Source organism: Neltuma alba, unplaced genomic scaffold (assembly GCF_004799145.2).
Source record: "Neltuma alba isolate B1F8T4 unplaced genomic scaffold, ASM479914v2 tig00012743_pilon, whole genome shotgun sequence".
Taxonomy (NCBI): Eukaryota; Viridiplantae; Streptophyta; class Magnoliopsida; order Fabales; family Fabaceae; genus Neltuma; species Neltuma alba.
Window position 1 is genome coordinate 22461 of NW_021637159.1, and position 16730 is coordinate 39190.

The window sequence follows — 16730 nt, forward strand, 5'->3', positions numbered from 1 at the left end:
TTGGCTCCGGTTTTGGTTCCTCTAGGAACACGTTCTTCGCCGTCATTGAGGATTCCGTTTTCGCTTTCGCCATCTCCAATCCCGTTTCGTCTTCCCTAATTGCACAATTCTAGAAGCTCTCGCGAAAACTGCGGGCGGCCGCAGGGCAGAGCGAAAGCGGAGTTGTACGGAGGAGCGCCACCAACCTACAGGGGGAACACCACCACGCCTATCTTCCACAGCGGCGCTTCGTCCTTGAAATTTTTCAATTATTTTCACATGATTAAATGTTTTATTTTGGCATTTAATTTTGGCTAATTGAAGTTTAGTTGTGCTTGCTTGTGCTTCAGGTAATTGAAAAATTTTGTACTTACTTCCTAGTGTATTTCAGTTATTCTGAATCTTTCTTCGGAAGACTTGGGGATTAATTTAAGTGCCAAGCATAAAGAAAGAAGAAATTAATGTTTGCGACGCAATTCATTCTCAGTCTTGACTCGTCAGTCGTCACCGTTTTCCTTCATTCTCTTCTCCCCTGGGATTCTCTCATCCCATTCACTTCACTCCAGTACACCGACCCCGCAATCCGCTCATACGCCGTCATTTCCCATGAATTAATCCTCCATTCGGCTTTTTCCTCTTACCAGCCATTTCACCAGCAGCTCTCTTCCCTTCTTCCATCTCTTCCACTCTGTGGTTTGTATATTTGATTCCTCCAAAAACCCAGGACCTTGAGATATCTGGATTCTCCATTTAATTCATTCATCCACGGATTCCTTCACCGAAAATCATCTATTCATCTCCACCTTCAATTCCACACGTCCACAAATCCATTTCCCCTCGGCTTCCACCACAATTTCTATTCATCTCTCCATACAGCGTCTGTGTCAATTTGTCTTCAACCATGCCCACCACCATGTGAAGTTATCGACTTTGAAGATGCCAGCACCCAGCACTGTACCAGTCATAGCTCAGCGAAGCATCACCTTCGGAGGACACGTGGCGTAATCCCAGCGACTTCATCGATCCAACGGTTCACATCCGTTTGCTTTACATAACTTCGCAGATCCCCTGCCTCATTGTATCCGGACGTCGGGATCATCCCTCTCCGTCATGGTCGTCTTTCGTGGAGCTATCTCAGATAAATGAATTTCAAGTTTCAGATTACCTTGAAACCATCTTCTTCTAAGGTGATTCTTGGATGCTGTCACTCACCGTCATCTTTCCCATCTCAATTATGTAATTCTCGACACCTATCCTTTTTTGTTTCCCAGAAAATGTAGCAAACCCCTTTCTTTTTTGGTTTTTCGTCAGAATCAGCATCAGGTCTCATGATGGACGAGGTTGTGCAAGAGGTTGAGAAGGTAAAGAGGGAATGGTACGAGACGTACAGTAAAACGCAAGAGCATATAAAGGCAATTGGAGAATATGGGAAACCAGGGAGATCCGAGGAGAAAAATTCGCTTCCCAGGCTCAATGGGATCGCTCAGGATGGATTGGCATTGCTTTCTTCCTTGCAGTTCAGGCTTGATCTTCTTGCTCCACAGTTGCCCACTGACGAAGAGGTCGAATCTGCTAGCACGGTGCTTGAATCCTGGAAAACCCAAAGCCAGAGGTTTTTTTTTTTTATTCACTTGTTTCTTTCATAAGTGCTGTGTCCATGTTGGGGATCTTAGTGCAATATCTGTTTACTTCTAGCTTTCATTGAAAACAAATGAAAATTTGCTCCTTGGCCTCCCATCCCAAGGCTGTCTTCTCTATGGTCAGTATCGGGGAGCCAACGGAATCACTTATTTTTCTTACGATGCTTTCTCTTGTAACTGCTGCTAGTTAATACTGTTACTGAGTCTTGCTAAAATCACAAGCTCTGATTTACGTTGTAAGTCATGAGTTGAATTATATGAGTCATGATCTTGTGATTTCCTTCATAATATCTGATTGTTTTGTTACAGTTTGCGATTAAGTCTGAGGAATGCGAATCTGCAAGCAAAGGAAAATATGAGGAAAGCTGCCCAAGAGGAGGCAATTGACTCGATAACCTTGGCATTTTTCTGTTCATTTCGCGAGCATCTTTCTCTCTTAAATGAGTTGTTCAAATTATTATATTCTTTATGCTACATTAAAATATAATCAGCTAATTATCTTATCAACCAGCACTCCACGCGCTATGGGTGGATAGTGAATAATGATAATTTCGTTGTACAATCTGTTCATTGTCATGATTACTTGTGTTATTTTGTAGTTCTCTGGATGGATTTGTGTAACTTGTTCTGTTTCTGCATGATGCAGAGAGAGCTACTTCTAGGTGGTGGAGGAGAATCCACCGTTCGCAGACGCAACTTACAGTAAGTTGTGGGTGTAATATTCGGCTGGTGTCAACATGTGCTTGCTTGTTTTTGTATCTTGTATCTCCTTCTACTGAAAAATTCAATTAGCTAGAAGACCATGATGAATATTTAAGTTGTCTAATTGTTTAACTTCCAGAACAAAAGTTGGGATGACATCTGCTGCGGAGAGCATCACAGAAAGCCTCCGCCGAACTCGCCAGTTGATGGTTCAGGTCAGTGGCTTGGTATCTCTCGTTTGTCATTTATCATAATCAAAGTAAACTCATCCTCTTTAAATGTTATATCCTATCTTGGTTTTTCTTTTAATTTGTGAGAGCATTCTGTTGTTGTTTATAGAACTCTGCTTGATCATAGCCTCTTCATGACAAAATAGATGAACATACTCACTATATTTATGCAGGAGGTTGAGAGAAGCACTAGCACACTTATGACAGTTGGTATGTATTTCTCCACTCTCTGCCTCCCTTGCTATATTTCATGAAAATGTTAATTTCATACATAAACGGTTAGATCCTCATGATCGCTTAGGTCTTCATCAGTAAACCTTAAGCTCTTATTTCTTTACTCCCATTTCCCTTTACTAAAAAACAAAATCAGGCCTTCTAAATATTGCTTGGGTTCAGTGAGGCTGCCTTTGTGAACTGCTTACAGATATCATTTTAATCAATAACCTTGAAGATTTTTTTCACAATAGGAAAAATTAAGAATAGAAACTCTTAGGGTTTGCAAATTACCTTATGAAGAGTGGTGATTCTATATATCATATGCGTGTGTTATCGAACAAGATTGATGTCAAACCTCTTGCAGACATTTGGAATCTGGAATTATGACCATAAAATTGTTTCAAGAAAGAAGTTTGGAGCAATGTGAACTAACTGTGTCGCATGCTTTTTATCTGGAATGACTGTTTAAAATATACAGACGAATCAACGGGAGTATTAAAGAAGGCTGAAAGTGAATACAAAGGGCAACGCTCTTTGTTGATGAGAACACGAAATCTGCTTTCTACAATGCAACGTCAAGATGTCATGGACAGGTATGGGAAGTAAAAGTGAACGTGATTTTTTCTGCATACCCCTTCGTTTGGTCTCATGGTGATTCGCTTATCACACAAGACATATTTGGACAGGATCATACTTGGGGTTGGCTTTTTCTTGTTCTCCCTTGCTGTGCTGTATGTTGTTTCCAAGCGGATTGGACTGCTTAAATTGCAGAGAAAGGTTACTGAAGCCGTGAAGGCTGGTTTGGTGGGGCAAGTGGATTTGAGACCCCCAGCTGTTGCTGATGATATGAATCTCCAAGTTAGGGATACTCGGGTTCATAATGCAGAGGTTTTAATGCACGATGAACTTTAGGTCTCATTATACTTATTTTTTAAAATTTTTCTCGTGGTTTTTTTGGTTCAGGGAATTTTAATTTAGCTAAAGAGGGCTTTAGAATATGCAGAATATAAAGGTTCCCCACTTGTTGAGAGATTTTTTTTTTTTTTTTGGTTTGGCCAAAGAATAATTTTTATATTGATTTTCTCACATCAAGTCATCAACCATGAAACTTGAAATCTTTGCAACTATATTATTGTTTTGAATATACAATCACCTATTTAAATACATCATTGAGCTTTAAGCAATGGAAAAAGGTCTCAATTTCTTATAAAAAAATGTCTTTATCTCATCTTCTTAAGTTTTTTAGCCCGGTACATATACGTATCCTCTTGGAAACAGTGTCGGGTGTTAAATTTGGGTATTTATCCCAATAAGAGATCTTATTTTTAAGTTTTTACTTTCAATTAAAGAATATATATATTTATTTAATTATATTTTATTTGAACATAACAATAAATTTCAAACGAGGATTCCTAGATCATTTAGATAATCAACCCCTTTCAATTTTTGGCTTTATTCAGCTACTAAATAACAAGGCAAAGTTAGGTATATGAACAATAGCATTACAAAACACACATACAAATAATCACTCGCAGGAAAACGAAGGACGGCGAAAAAGCGCAGAGATTTCGGACGACACCTTGCATTCTGAAAATAATAACAAGCATAATAAAAAGCATCTGAAGGCTCTATTTAGTCCAAGCAAATCGTTCTCACGGCTCTATTTAGGCTGCCACGGTCACTAACTTGCCCAGCATGAATGCATCGCCTACCTATTTATCCCTGACCGGAGGATGCAAGGTTATATACTCCGCAAAGCTAGCAGCCCGTTCTAAGAAAATGAGAAGACAATATTTCAATCAAGCTAAGTGCCAAAATTAAGTGTGCAAACAGCAATCCATTAGCATCAGCTCGTTGAGTTCAACTTCTCCAAGAGGACCTTGTTAAGGAGCCCTGGATTTGCCTTCCCTTTAGATAATTTCATAACCTGTTATTCGAAGACATTTGTAGTTACAAATATCCGAAAAACAGAAACAGATGGGCAAAACATTTTTAAAAAATAAAAGAAAAGGGAAGAAAATAAACGAAAAGGGGCTTCGAACTCCACAAGTGAATACCTGGCCAGCAAAAAAACCTTGTAGCTTAGTTTTGCCTCCACGATATTGTTCTAGCTGCTTTGGATTCTCCGCAAGCACTTGGTCCACCATTTTTTCAATCTCAGCAGGATCTGTTATCTGTTATTTCCAAATTCACAAGCATGGGCTCACATTTTCTAGGAATACAACTTCATTCATGGATCTTCACCATCACAGAAATGGAAAAAATCAAGCTCGAACTGAAAATTGTAACTGGGGCCAACTACGGTTGAAAATGAAATCATTGAATCTAATCAAAATATCAACAAATTTTCTCCCAGAAACACACTGATCAACTGAAGTAGTTTATGGCTACAACAACTGTTATATGCTTCTTTATGCATCACCCAAGTTTCTTCTATTGTGACTACAGCTGGCATATCAATAAGCGAGAAAATTACTGAAAGGTACAATGGACAAGAAAGCAGTACTCCCCACACAAGCTAAGTACAAAGGAGACAGCCTGAGCTAACTCAGGAGAACCTTCCAAATACAAACCAAAAAGGCGATTTGCAGAAACCCACAAAGAGCACGTAAATGTAATCCTCTCTTAAGATGTGGCGGAATGAATTGCTGGTAGAAACCTCGTGAATTCACGGGGCCATGGAACTCTATAGGGGAGATAATTTCAGAAAATAGAATCTATAGGACTTAAGGTTTTTCATATACATGCATGTCTTCCTCTGCTTAATTCAGAGTAAGCATCTACTGGGAATATTCAAAGTAAAGTTCACTAGCTTTTAAGAAACCAATTTCCACCCCAACTCAATTAAAATTCCACATTTTGCGGTTCTCTTTGAACAACAATAAAATGAAAGTAACGAAAATGAATGACACACGGGAGTCCTATAACATATTCTGCAACTTACCTGAACCAAATCCTTTTCTTTTATCAGCCCCTTAACGGTTCCACCCTTGGCTAGCAGCTCGAATAATATCTACAAACACATCACAAGGCAAGAGTTGTAAACATGCAGCATGTACAAATATTACAAAATGAATAAATAAATAAATAGGACATAGCTTAAAGTATCTAAACATCTTACTTCCTTCTACATTCGCTGCAACATAGTAAATACAGATTATTACACATTGAGCCAAGTCAATCAAACTATTAAAAAAGAAAGAAAGAAAGAAAAAGAATCTGATGTTTGTATCCTAAGTCTATTCAACATGTGAGAACAGGGAGAAAAAAAGAAGTGAAACAGAATATAAAAGTTTAACGGCAAGAAATGGCGCACCGTGAAAATTGAACTACACAGATCAACATATTTTACAAAATAAATGCCGCATATTGGACATCCTTGTCTGTCAATCCGATTCTCTGTGACTAAGCTGAGTTGGTCCTTATCCCAGACATACAAACAAAATTAACTATTACACTATTTTAATTCTCTGAAATTTAATAAGGGAAAATATGTGGATCCGTGTGTGTGTCTGATGAAAGCCTTAATGTCAATAGCCGTTAGATGAGTTAATGAGATCTAGGCAAAGTGATAAAATATGGTGTGCAAGAATTAGTAAAGCTGGGATCTTAAATATGCACTATCGACAAGTTACAAATAAAATATACCTCCTTCCCAATCTTGCCACTGATAACTCCACCTTGAATGGAAGCTATCAACTCGGACAGCTCTTCAGGTGTAAGCTTAATTTCATTTATAGTCAACTTTTCATTTTTCATGAAGGCGGCAATATCGCCCATAATCCAATTGGCAGCCAGCTTTACATCAGCACCTTTGGCAAGGGTAGCATCGAAAAACTCTGCAATCTGATAAATCCGTCCAGAAAACAAAAAACATGCCAATCATAAGTGAAAATACTTTCCAGCAGCAAGTTAACTTTATATTCACTCCCTTAAATGCAAAGTTTGGTATAATAACTGAAGATTCATAAAAAGCAAATTAATATTTATAGATTCCTATATAGAATTAGAGAGAGAGAGAGAGAGAACATGATCAGATAAAGAAACCCAACCATAGCTTTTAGAAACAACGAAGTACTCACATTTTTATCATTAGCAAGGAAAAGAACATCTTGCATGCTTAAGCCCATATTCTCATATCTTCTACGCTTTATTTCTGGAAGCTCAGGTAAGGAATTGCGAATATCATCAACATATTCTTTGGAAAGGAAGACTGCAGGAAGATCTGGTTCTGGAAAATATCGATAATCAGACAGCCCTTCCTTTTTCCTCATTGTAACTGTTCTCTAAACAGAATAACAAAATTTCTTTACGTAAATAAGAATGCAGGAAGTGAATACTATTTTTTACCTGCTACACTAAAAAACCACAATAATATCACAATTTAGTACTAGCCTGAGCGCCTTCTTCCCAAAGACGAGTTTCCTGTGCAATCTGATCTTGCTGACCTTGATTATGAAGTTGCACCTGCCTTGAAATTTCAAAATCGATGGCTCTACTCACTGATGAAAATGAATTCAAATTTTTAATTTCAACCTGTCAATAAAATTTATAATATCAGCTGCTAAATCTGTAAAAGATTGTACTATTTCATATTGCATTGTCACGAGGGGGAAAAAACAAGAAGTCAAGTCATTTTAAATACTTCACCATAATGAAAAAACAAGGATCAAGCCATTTTACATACAATTTTTTTCAATACGTAAAGATATGTCATTTTGCTCGTCTACATGCTTGATTTGTAAAAATGCTCTGCATTTTATTCTTTCAGGTAATGAAAGTCGCCAATTAAATGATGTCAACAGCTGTCCTGGCGCAAATGCTGACAAGATTAATTATTTCAGATAATACCTTCCTGTCACCACCCTTAAAATGTTATATCCAGGTAAGAAATATCGGAGCCTCGGTAAATTAATCAGAAGGAGCGGCAGAGAATAATGTGAGTTCCATTGTCATTATATCATTAATATTTTTCAGCCTGAAGACTGCACAGAGATAGCTCAACGTAAACACAGATCCTCGAATAATATTTAGAGTAGGGACAAGATCTACGTAATTTCAAAGCATGAACAAAGTATTCATGCAATTTTATTATCAACATCAATAAACCTCCCAGGGATACCTTTGTCCCAAAGCGAGATTGCCCAATGGGTCGAACTGAGACATTCACATCACAACGAAGAGAACCTTCTTGCATATTGCCATTGCTCACTCCCAAATACCGAACCAGTCTCTGTAATTCCGCCGCATACTCTGCCGCTTCAATACCGTTCCTCATATCAGGTTCAGAAACTATCTCAAGCAATGGTACCCCTGCCCGATTTAAATCAACCTGTCATGATAAACCACAAAATTATGCCGTGAATAACGACTATTTAAGGCCTCCACAATTTTTGAAGACCATGAATCCAAAACAAAAATTTGTTCAAATACGATGAACAGTGCGGGTTGCCCAAGTTATATTAATATCGAAGGGCATTTGAAATTGATTATAAGTAAAAAGGATATAACTCAGAACCATATATACATATTAAAGCATGTTAAACAAGAAACTGAATCAGTCAGTGCAACGTTTAGGATAGAAAATCAAGTGAAGGGGATAGAGCGGTTACCTGAGAGTAGCTACCATTTTCTGCATGTAGCAGCTTCCCTGCATCCTCTTCCATGTGAACTCTGGTAATGCCAAATTTCCTGTGGCCACCACCATACTCCACTGGAAGATCCACATCAATGTAACCACCGGTAGCAATTGGCACATCAAACTGAGAAATTTGATACCCTTTTGGAAGATCTGGGTAGAAATATTGCTTCCTATCAAACTTGGAGTTCAGAGACAACTTGCAATTAAGAGCAAGACCCAATTTCACAGCAAACTCTATGACCTTGGAGTTCAAAACAGGCAAAGCACCAGGCAAGCCCATACAAATCGGACAGACAGAGGTATTAGGTGAAGACCCATAATTGTAAGGGCAGCCACAAAAAGCTTTGGTTAGAGTGGAAAGCTGAACATGGGTTTCTATACCAATGATTGCTTCAAAGTTTTCTGCGATTTTGTTCAATTTTTTGGATTGGGTACTAGATGGCGAAACATTGGCTTGGGAGGATTGCTTTTCCTGTGTGGCAGTTTGGGATTGTGTGCTTTTCATTGTGCAGTACATGGCCCCATTTTTTCTCCCGAGTAGTGATACTGGATATAGCAGAAAGGGGTTCGCTTGAAAGCCTCTAAAAACTGTGGACGCCATTTATGTTCGAAAAGATGAGCGAGCTTGAAGGAGCTCACTACTGAGAGTGCCTGTCTCCTCAACAGATATCCGAACGATTCTTGGGTGTGGCGTGGTCGTATTCTGCCCAACGCCCAATTGTGATGGACCTTTAGGATCAGACGACACGACATATCCCAAAAAAATATGATATTCAACCCGGATAATCCGTTGGGTTAGGCGGGCTACCGGTTTTTAACCCGTCTGCTGGAAACGACGCCGTCTTTTCATGGGATGAAAAATTTTAAAAACGCTGCTTAAGAGCCGTTTTCTATCCTTCTACAACCCGAAGCAGAAGACAATGAGCCCACAAACTTCGAACGGAATGCGAAAGAAATCTCAATTAGTTTTGCAGCTTTGGAGATGTCGATGGCGTAGGGAAAAAGAAGAGAAGGTGGAAAGTATGATTAGGGCAGAAATTGAAGGCTACAACCTATGATTACCTGAAAGAAGTGGCAAACTCTGATTCAGCGAAAGCTTCAGGAACCCAAGACGAGCATGACCACCAGAGATAGCGAGATTGTGAAGTCGAATGTGACGGTTAAATCATTAGAAGCACAGAGAAATCGGAGAGTGAAGGAATGGAGAGTCTCTCTCTTTGTTTTTTTTTTTTTTTTTAAATCATAGGGAAAAGAGAATTGGGGAGGAGGAATTCTTGCCCTTTTTTAGCCCCCATTGGGAAGAAGGCCAAATTGGCCTGGGGATATAACCTTTACCCTGCTCTGCCACTAGGGCAATATATTTGGTGGGAATTCTCTGTGATATTCCCTTCTTTAATTTTTATTAAAGTTTCTTCGAAAATTTAAAACTTAAAAAATATATCTTTTTTTTTGCCATGAAAATTAGTTCTTTAATAATTAAATATGAATCATTGTACATATTTAATATTTGGCTCCAATTCTAATTTGAATCATTAAAAATATGAATTTCGGGTGCGTGTTTTAATGATCATGAGCAATTTGCTGAAATAAAACACATGGTCAGTTTACAAGTGAAATTATAATCCTTTTTCCTTTATTTACAGGCATATTGTTAAATAAAATACTCTTGGAAGTGGAGTTCTCATAGAATCTGCTGTTTTACAAAGCAGTAATTCTCTTCACTCGTCCCTAACGTTAAGGAAAGCAATTAAACTTCAAGCAAAAGCCAATCATGAATATCATTGCTGTACAAGTACCATTATATACACAAAAAAAGTCGATGCAGCTGAGTTACATTCTCACACTTGGCAGTGACAAGACCTGCAAATGCTTCGCCATTCGCCAAGCAGCACAGGATACACAATTGACATCATCAGTAATTGAGGACTGATTTAGAGAAGAGCTCAGCAGACAGAGCACCCTGATTTCCTATTTATTTTCCACCATACAGAAGATAAATGCACCACGCCAACGAGTGTGAGAGACAGCATATATAAGAGTGCAAGACAATCATTTGATTCCCTGATAAGAGTTCATGTAGCATCAGGGCAAACACTCCCAGGTAAAATGAAGAAGCTGAAACCTCTTGGATTTCTGCAGCATATGAATACACATAAAAGTCAGCTTATACTCTATTATTTAATATACCAGGACAGTAATTTTCAGATTATGATTGGCCTTAATAACTCATAGCGATGAAAGCCCGTTCCATGTAAATCAAAGGCAGATGTGGGTAAAGAACAACAGAAAGAACCAGGTCAGTTGCACAGACACATTGGTAGTGACATTCTTCATAGTAATATGAATAAGCAACATTTGTAATTAGCTTGGCCATCATGCTTGCCGTTCAGGAAAAATAAAACAAAGGAAAGGAAAGACAGACCGTCACAAGAAGTCGAGAACTAACAGTAAGTTTCAGTACTGGCTTCTTACAGCTCAACCACAACATTTGTAAACATATTTTTTGTTACCGTGTAAATCCATAAGAAAGATGTCATGCTTGTGATACAACCAATAAGGGACTTGCTGTAGTGTAACTACATAAAGAAGACTAATACTATTCTAAAACTATTTATTTCATAAGTTTCAACGCAGTTCAAGTGGCAGAGAATACAAGATAATCGATAAAATTTGTAAGCTAAGATATACTTTCGTTGTCACTACTGACCATCGGATTATTTTAGAATGCAACATTGATGGCAAAATTGCAAAAGCTGGAACAATAATTGCATATAGTTCAAGTATCCAGGGAATAAAATGCCAACAAGATATATCATATTAAATTATAATAGATTAAAGAAAAGTAGAAGGAAAAGTAGTTTTGCGACCCGGCAACTATTATTTTGTACAGTCCATTTGGCCAGCAAATGTTGAAAAGCAACTGCTTGTTAGAGTGCCTCTGATAAGAACTTGCAGCATTTCAAGTCAAAGAATCAGATAAGGTGATAATGATAGGCCTTACCAGATGCTAACATGAAGTTTGCCAAGCATTAGAATAGTGTGGAAGTTAAGCCATGCATTAACATCTTGCGGGTTGAGCCTATCCTGACGTTAGCCCAGTTTATGGTTATAAATAATCACCAGGGTTTGAGTCATTCACCAGACAATACTTTCCAAATTAGTATAGTAGCCAGTTTATTTCTATACCAACCACCCGTAGGAGACACAGATTCGCTTAGTGAAGGACTGCAGTACTCAAATAAATCCCCAGGAAAAGTAATGTTGCATCGCAACCATGGCCACATGAGAGTTTAATCCTTCACAGATGTTCATTAGGCCAAATCTCTAGATGATAGGAAGTCAAGCATATGTTACTGTGTTTCTATTAGTAGAAATCTTTTGACTAGTAAGAGAAAAGCAAACTATAATTGCCAAATATAGTGCAAAATTTGAATAGCAGGTTATGAACCAAACAATATGTGAACTTATAAGGGCTCAATAACTTCTGAATGAACTTGGATTGGATAATCCTTCCAATGAGGATATGGCGCGTGATAATCAAGAAGTCACACATATAGTCATATGGGAGAAGTTTCAACAGGATTTATAAGTAAAACTTTCTATGGTTATAAAGGAGATCAAACAGGATATGGCGCGTGATGGGATGAGAATTGAAGTTCTTTTAACAGGCCAGGCGTCATAGAAGGACGATGTCAGAAAAGCCTGGTAGCTATGTTATGTGGCAATGTGTTGTGGGTTGGTGCCTATTATAGCATAAGCCCATTTTATGGCTACAAATACACATAAGGAATACAAGAGATCACTAGTCACAGAGTGTATATAAAACAGTAGTAATTGCAGGCAAGCTCTAGACAGAAGGCGCACATCAAACACATAATTGCAAGAGGTCAATTATACATCATCTGTATAAATGAGTAAATATTACCAAATTATCTGTAGCATGTCTCATGCTGTTATTTGAGCCTTAGCTCAAACATATATAACCGAGACTCCATTTAATTAATTTAAATTATATATCAGTAAGATGGAAAAGGATCTTCTAAAGTGCATCATGCACATACCACATATAATGTACAATGGATTGCCGTTCATGAGCGTTGGATTATGATTTCCGTGGTCTTCACTAGATAACTTAAAACCTTTATGACCAAGCAATCTAGAGTATGAGCCTCTCTGTATTCTAGTTTCTGGTAAGAAGTCATATTATAGATCATAATAAAATGTGGTTGAGCAACCGATAAGCATCCACTCTAATCAATAGTTATCCACAAATACTGTGGTTCCGAAATGCCAATAAGAATTTGAAGGAGCCGAACCCCAAGGGAACAAAAATACGTATCTGCCTAATTAGGTTTTTGGCTCAGCATAAGATATGTTCTTTAAAAAAAAAAATCTTCAAGCCTTTCAGCTTGCCTTTCTATCCAAAAAATAAGATACATTCTTTCACTTTGTAGCAGCTTCCCAGGAAAAGCTTTCAAGATTATGGCAGGAACTAGATGTGCTTCGTTGTCTTAGCAAAATGCGCAATATATGCAGTTTCCCAGTGAACACTGATCGAGGGCATTGAAGATAAATCAGAAGGTGTTTCTTTGCCGTTATTTTTATTACAAGATAGAATAGTTTTTACGCCTTCTGATTGCTGCCGCTCTATTCATAAGTATTTCAATCAATATTTTCAACAGCAGACTAGATTAGCCAGTTTAGTCATTCAGACCGTGAGTAGGTTACATGCATGATTCAATCAATCCTGAAAACTGGCTTTAGCATTAGAAACAGACCGACCAGGTTTTCGGAAATCCAGTAAAAGCTCTTTTCATATCCTATCATGAGTTCATTACTACTTTAAAATTGATCCAATCAAAGGTGATACGCCCCGTTCAAAATTCTCAAATTGGCGGCCATGTTAGAGATTTATGTGCATTCTTTTTTTCAGACTGATATAGCATAACCATGAGAAAGACAAAGAACATTGAATACTTGCTACATGTAATGTATTTATAACCTCAAGTGGTGCATTAGAATGCAAAATAGATTCACATGTTACGTCATCAAGATGGATTGTTTGTCATTTGCTAGTTCTAAATAACCTTTTGCAATGCAGAGCTAGTAACCTTATCATTTGATTTTGCTTTTACTTTATAGAGAACAAACCAAGTTAAAACCTATTTCCACAACAACTAACAGAGAAGCAAGTTCAAACGGTTGAATAAACTTCTTCTAAATTATGTTAGAATCAGGATGAAGAGGAAATTTGGAACGAAGGGAATCATCATTTTCAGTATCAAAGTAATACTGTCTTAAAGAGAGCGGTTCATTTCATACTTCTTTTTTTGGGTGATTGGTTCATTTCGTACTCAATACATATTAAGATGTGGAAGGGAATCTTCAGATATGCAACACAAAATTTCACATGAAGTATAAATGGAGAAAATTGATACACAAACCAGCAGATTGGGACTGCTATAACCAGCAAATACTACAAAAGGGGCTAATATATAAGAGCAGTCATGATACTTGATCATTTTGAAAAGCCAACAAAATTAACTGCTAAGATGACAGAAGACAGTAAGGTAACTTTCCTAAAGCTATCCATATATGATAGTTTACAGGGAATGATGTAATTAATAAGAAATAACTATATAGTTAAAAGATAATGCTTTGGACAAATGGAAAAAGGATAACTGTAGAAACAAATAAAATATATGGAACTTGGCTTTACCTCAAGTGTATCATGCCCAAAATTCAGCTTCAACATTTTATAAGGAGTATGAGTCTTCCAAAATCACTCAGTTACATATAGAAAGCTTTCCAGTCCATTCATCAGCCACTCCATAATCAAGGCTGAGCTCCCTCATTGGAGGGATGTTCTCCAATGCAAATAGCATAAGGTGAGGAAACATCAAATTATTGTGATCATACAGCACAAACTGAACCGACACATTAGGTATTGAACTGTGGCTCATATAGCAAGCAAGATTCCTCATTGTGGACACATCCATCGCAAAATCTAAAGGTGGAATTGATGGATAAGATGGACGCACATAATCAGAGTATATTTGAGATAAATCACCCCATTCTGAGGCTTGCCTATTAGAAAACCGACTCGGATATATCAATGAATCTCCATTCATTGACAAAATCTGTGCTTGCTCCATAGTCAGAACAACCCCTGCATATTCACAGATAAAAGCACCCGCATGAATAAGGTCCAATGACCTCACTCCCCAACCTGTTTCCCTTGACCGAAACACTTCCAATCTATTTTTTGGCCCATGCTGGGTAACCCGATTTCGGCAATGTGGAGGACAACGACAGAAAGGGCCACATTCAAAAATTACAGGCTTCCCTCTCACAAGAATCCCATTTAGATTATAAGGGAATTGGCCGCCGTTTTTCATAGCACAAAAGCAGTTATCAGCACACCCATCAACGCAGTCACAACCGGTAGCATTCCCAGTTTGATGAAATACAAATGGTGGAAAATTAGTCCGGGAAAGATATTCATAACGCAAAGGCTCATGATCCCTATCTATGTCGTTAAAAAGACGAACAGGAACCTTCTCCTTTTGGTTAGAAATATCAAGACTGAGATAAGCCATTGGCTTGACAGACAAAGGACGAGTCCTAAGAGCCTGAGCAAGTCTGAGAATAGCACTACCCATTTCAGGTTGGCCCTCAATTCTAACAAGTTTATACTTGTAAACCCCAAATCCAGATTTACCCACATCAAACCAGCATTGAACAATTCTATACAAGCCATCATAAACGTAAATTTTACTGGAAACGCTTCCATCATATTTGAACCCTCGAATCACACGCACTTCAATTCCATAATGCATGCTTCTTTCCATGGCACGATTTCCTCCTTCTAACTTCTGGTGAACAACTTGCCTTGAATGATTCTTAGCTTGGCCTCCATGACCCGTGTAGATTATCACATCGCCACCGTCTTCGTCATCCTCGTATCCGCCAGAAACTATCACACTGGTAGCTATTGGCTCCCCATTTGTGCTCTGGCTAGAAGGAAGATAGTCAATTCCAGCTTGTGGTTGACCGTGCAACCCAACCACGACGAGTTCCATCCTAAAAAAGAACAAATCGCCAATGTAAATCCCTGGGATCGCTCCCACTATCCGCTTATCACGATTAAGCCACAATCCACGATCCCTCATCAACGAGGCAGCCCTCAAATCACCTCGCATCCGTTTAGCGCCAGAAAAATCGAATTTCTTCTCCTCCTCCACCGCTGCCAAAACACGCAACGAATCGTAAATCATCCTGGTCCTTCTAGTAATGTTGCGGAAATACCGGTCATCTTCAATTCGAAGATCATTGACCCTCACCAGCTCCTTCACTCGCGGGATCCGCCGCGGAGTAACGACCACCGGAGGAACCTGGTTTTCCTGTGGCACTGGAACAATTGCCCGCGAATCTGGACCTAAAGCATTGGCATCTCCCTTGGCGTTAAACCTCTCAGCTAACATAGTCCTAAACTGCTCAGAAAATCGATAGAACTCCGCATACAGGTTGTCCTGTTCCGTCGATGCGCCTCGGTTGTCAACGGAGGCGAGGTTATTATCACAGAAATTACTGCGCTGAGACGGAGAGAGCCCGTCCAAGGCATGATTCGAAAACATGGTCCGCTCCACTTCTTGGGGTTCCTGGGGATGATGGTTCAGACATGGCTCATCCAACGGCTCGAGCTTCGGTTCCAATTTCGGGACCAACATAACGGTGGGAGTAGTCGCACCAGCACCGGCATTGATGGGGTTGGTGCTGCCGCTGGGCATACAGGCGGATGGGTCGGGTAAGTCATTGAGGTCTTGAAATGGTATAAGAGAATCCATGGCTTTGCCGAGGAAAATGAAGGTGTTTAGGGTTTAAGACATGAAAGCGAGTTCAAAATTTAGAAAGAAGGGAACAGATGTCTAGAATCGAGCACAGAATCATCCAAAGACAAAATAGAGAGAGTGAAACATGAAAATTCAGGAGAGAGAAAGAGGGAGAAAGCACTTTGTCCTCCTCAAGACACAGTACCTGTAATAAAACTGTACTTCAAGAAGCCAGGGGCTCTCTCTCCCTCGATCTTGTCTCTTGGCATTTTATATTTTTCGTCCCTTTTTGGATTTTTTCTCACTTTACTTAAAAAGGAAAATGAAAATTTGGTTTTGGAGCAAAGTTTGCTTAAATTTTGAACTGACTTTACTTTTTGGCTTTTTGAATCTTCCCTCGCTGCGGGGAATAGTTCTCTGCTTCCTGGGAAATTTCTCGCGCCCTTCCCTTCCCAATTTTATGGATTCGTCCGCCACCATTGTTACAACC

At 38.8% G+C, this 16730-nt stretch overlaps 3 protein-coding genes across 4 annotated transcripts; 1 reads left to right on the top strand and 2 right to left on the bottom strand.

The window, feature by feature from the left end:
- Window positions 1–240: 240 nt before the first annotated feature.
- LOC114730504 (uncharacterized) lies at window positions 241–3931 on the top strand. Its single transcript, XM_028917587.1, has 8 exons — window positions 241–1166; window positions 1291–1591; window positions 1929–1998; window positions 2266–2321; window positions 2461–2536; window positions 2725–2761; window positions 3246–3360; window positions 3454–3931. Exons 2-8 carry the CDS (start codon window positions 1308–1310, stop codon window positions 3677–3679), a joined length of 864 nt encoding a protein of 287 aa, XP_028773420.1. The 5' UTR covers window positions 241–1166; window positions 1291–1307; the 3' UTR covers window positions 3680–3931.
- Window positions 3932–4187: 256 nt separating this feature from the next.
- On the bottom strand, window positions 4188–9287 carry LOC114730523 (glutamyl-tRNA(Gln) amidotransferase subunit B, chloroplastic/mitochondrial). 2 transcript variants are annotated; one of them, XM_028917606.1, is made up of 9 exons: window positions 8380–9287; window positions 7890–8099; window positions 7163–7303; window positions 6850–7053; window positions 6416–6613; window positions 5712–5780; window positions 4825–4941; window positions 4580–4694; window positions 4188–4489 (listed from the first exon to the last, which is right to left on the bottom strand). In XM_028917606.1, exons 1-8 carry the CDS (start codon window positions 9007–9009, stop codon window positions 4614–4616), a joined length of 1650 nt encoding a protein of 549 aa, XP_028773439.1. In that variant the 5' UTR covers window positions 9010–9287; the 3' UTR covers window positions 4188–4489; window positions 4580–4613. The 2 variants fall into 2 exon arrangements, with proteins under 2 accessions (XP_028773439.1, XP_028773438.1); XM_028917605.1 differs by having other exon boundaries at window positions 4188–4694; window positions 8380–9286.
- A 794-nt stretch (window positions 9288–10081) lies between these two features.
- On the bottom strand, window positions 10082–16468 carry LOC114730522 (histone-lysine N-methyltransferase family member SUVH9-like). The gene is made up of 2 exons (XM_028917603.1): window positions 14128–16468; window positions 10082–10541 (listed from the first exon to the last, which is right to left on the bottom strand). The coding sequence occupies exon 1, from the start codon at window positions 16253–16255 to the stop codon at window positions 14195–14197; it is 2061 nt and encodes a 686-aa protein (XP_028773436.1). The 5' UTR covers window positions 16256–16468; the 3' UTR covers window positions 10082–10541; window positions 14128–14194.
- Between the last annotated feature and the right edge of the window lie 262 nt (window positions 16469–16730).

Coding starts and splice junctions, on each gene's coding strand:
- LOC114730504 (XM_028917587.1), top strand. CDS start 1,308: ATGATGGACGAGGTTGTGCAAGAGGTTGAGAAGGTAAAGAGGGAATGG. Junction 2,537..2,724: donor CTCGCCAGTTGATGGTTCAG/GTCAGTGGCTTG, acceptor ATATTTATGCAG/GAGGTTGAGAGAAGCACTAG. Junction 2,762..3,245: donor TAGCACACTTATGACAGTTG/GTATGTATTTCT, acceptor TAAAATATACAG/ACGAATCAACGGGAGTATTA.
- LOC114730523 (XM_028917606.1), bottom strand. CDS start 9,009: ATGGCGTCCACAGTTTTTAGAGGCTTTCAAGCGAACCCCTTTCTGCTA. Junction 8,100..8,379: donor AAAATGGTAGCTACTCTCAG/GTAACCGCTCTA, acceptor TTATCATGACAG/GTTGATTTAAATCGGGCAGG. Junction 4,695..4,824: donor AAGGTTTTTTTGCTGGCCAG/GTATTCACTTGT, acceptor TTCGAATAACAG/GTTATGAAATTATCTAAAGG.
- LOC114730522 (XM_028917603.1), bottom strand. CDS start 16,255: ATGGATTCTCTTATACCATTTCAAGACCTCAATGACTTACCCGACCCA.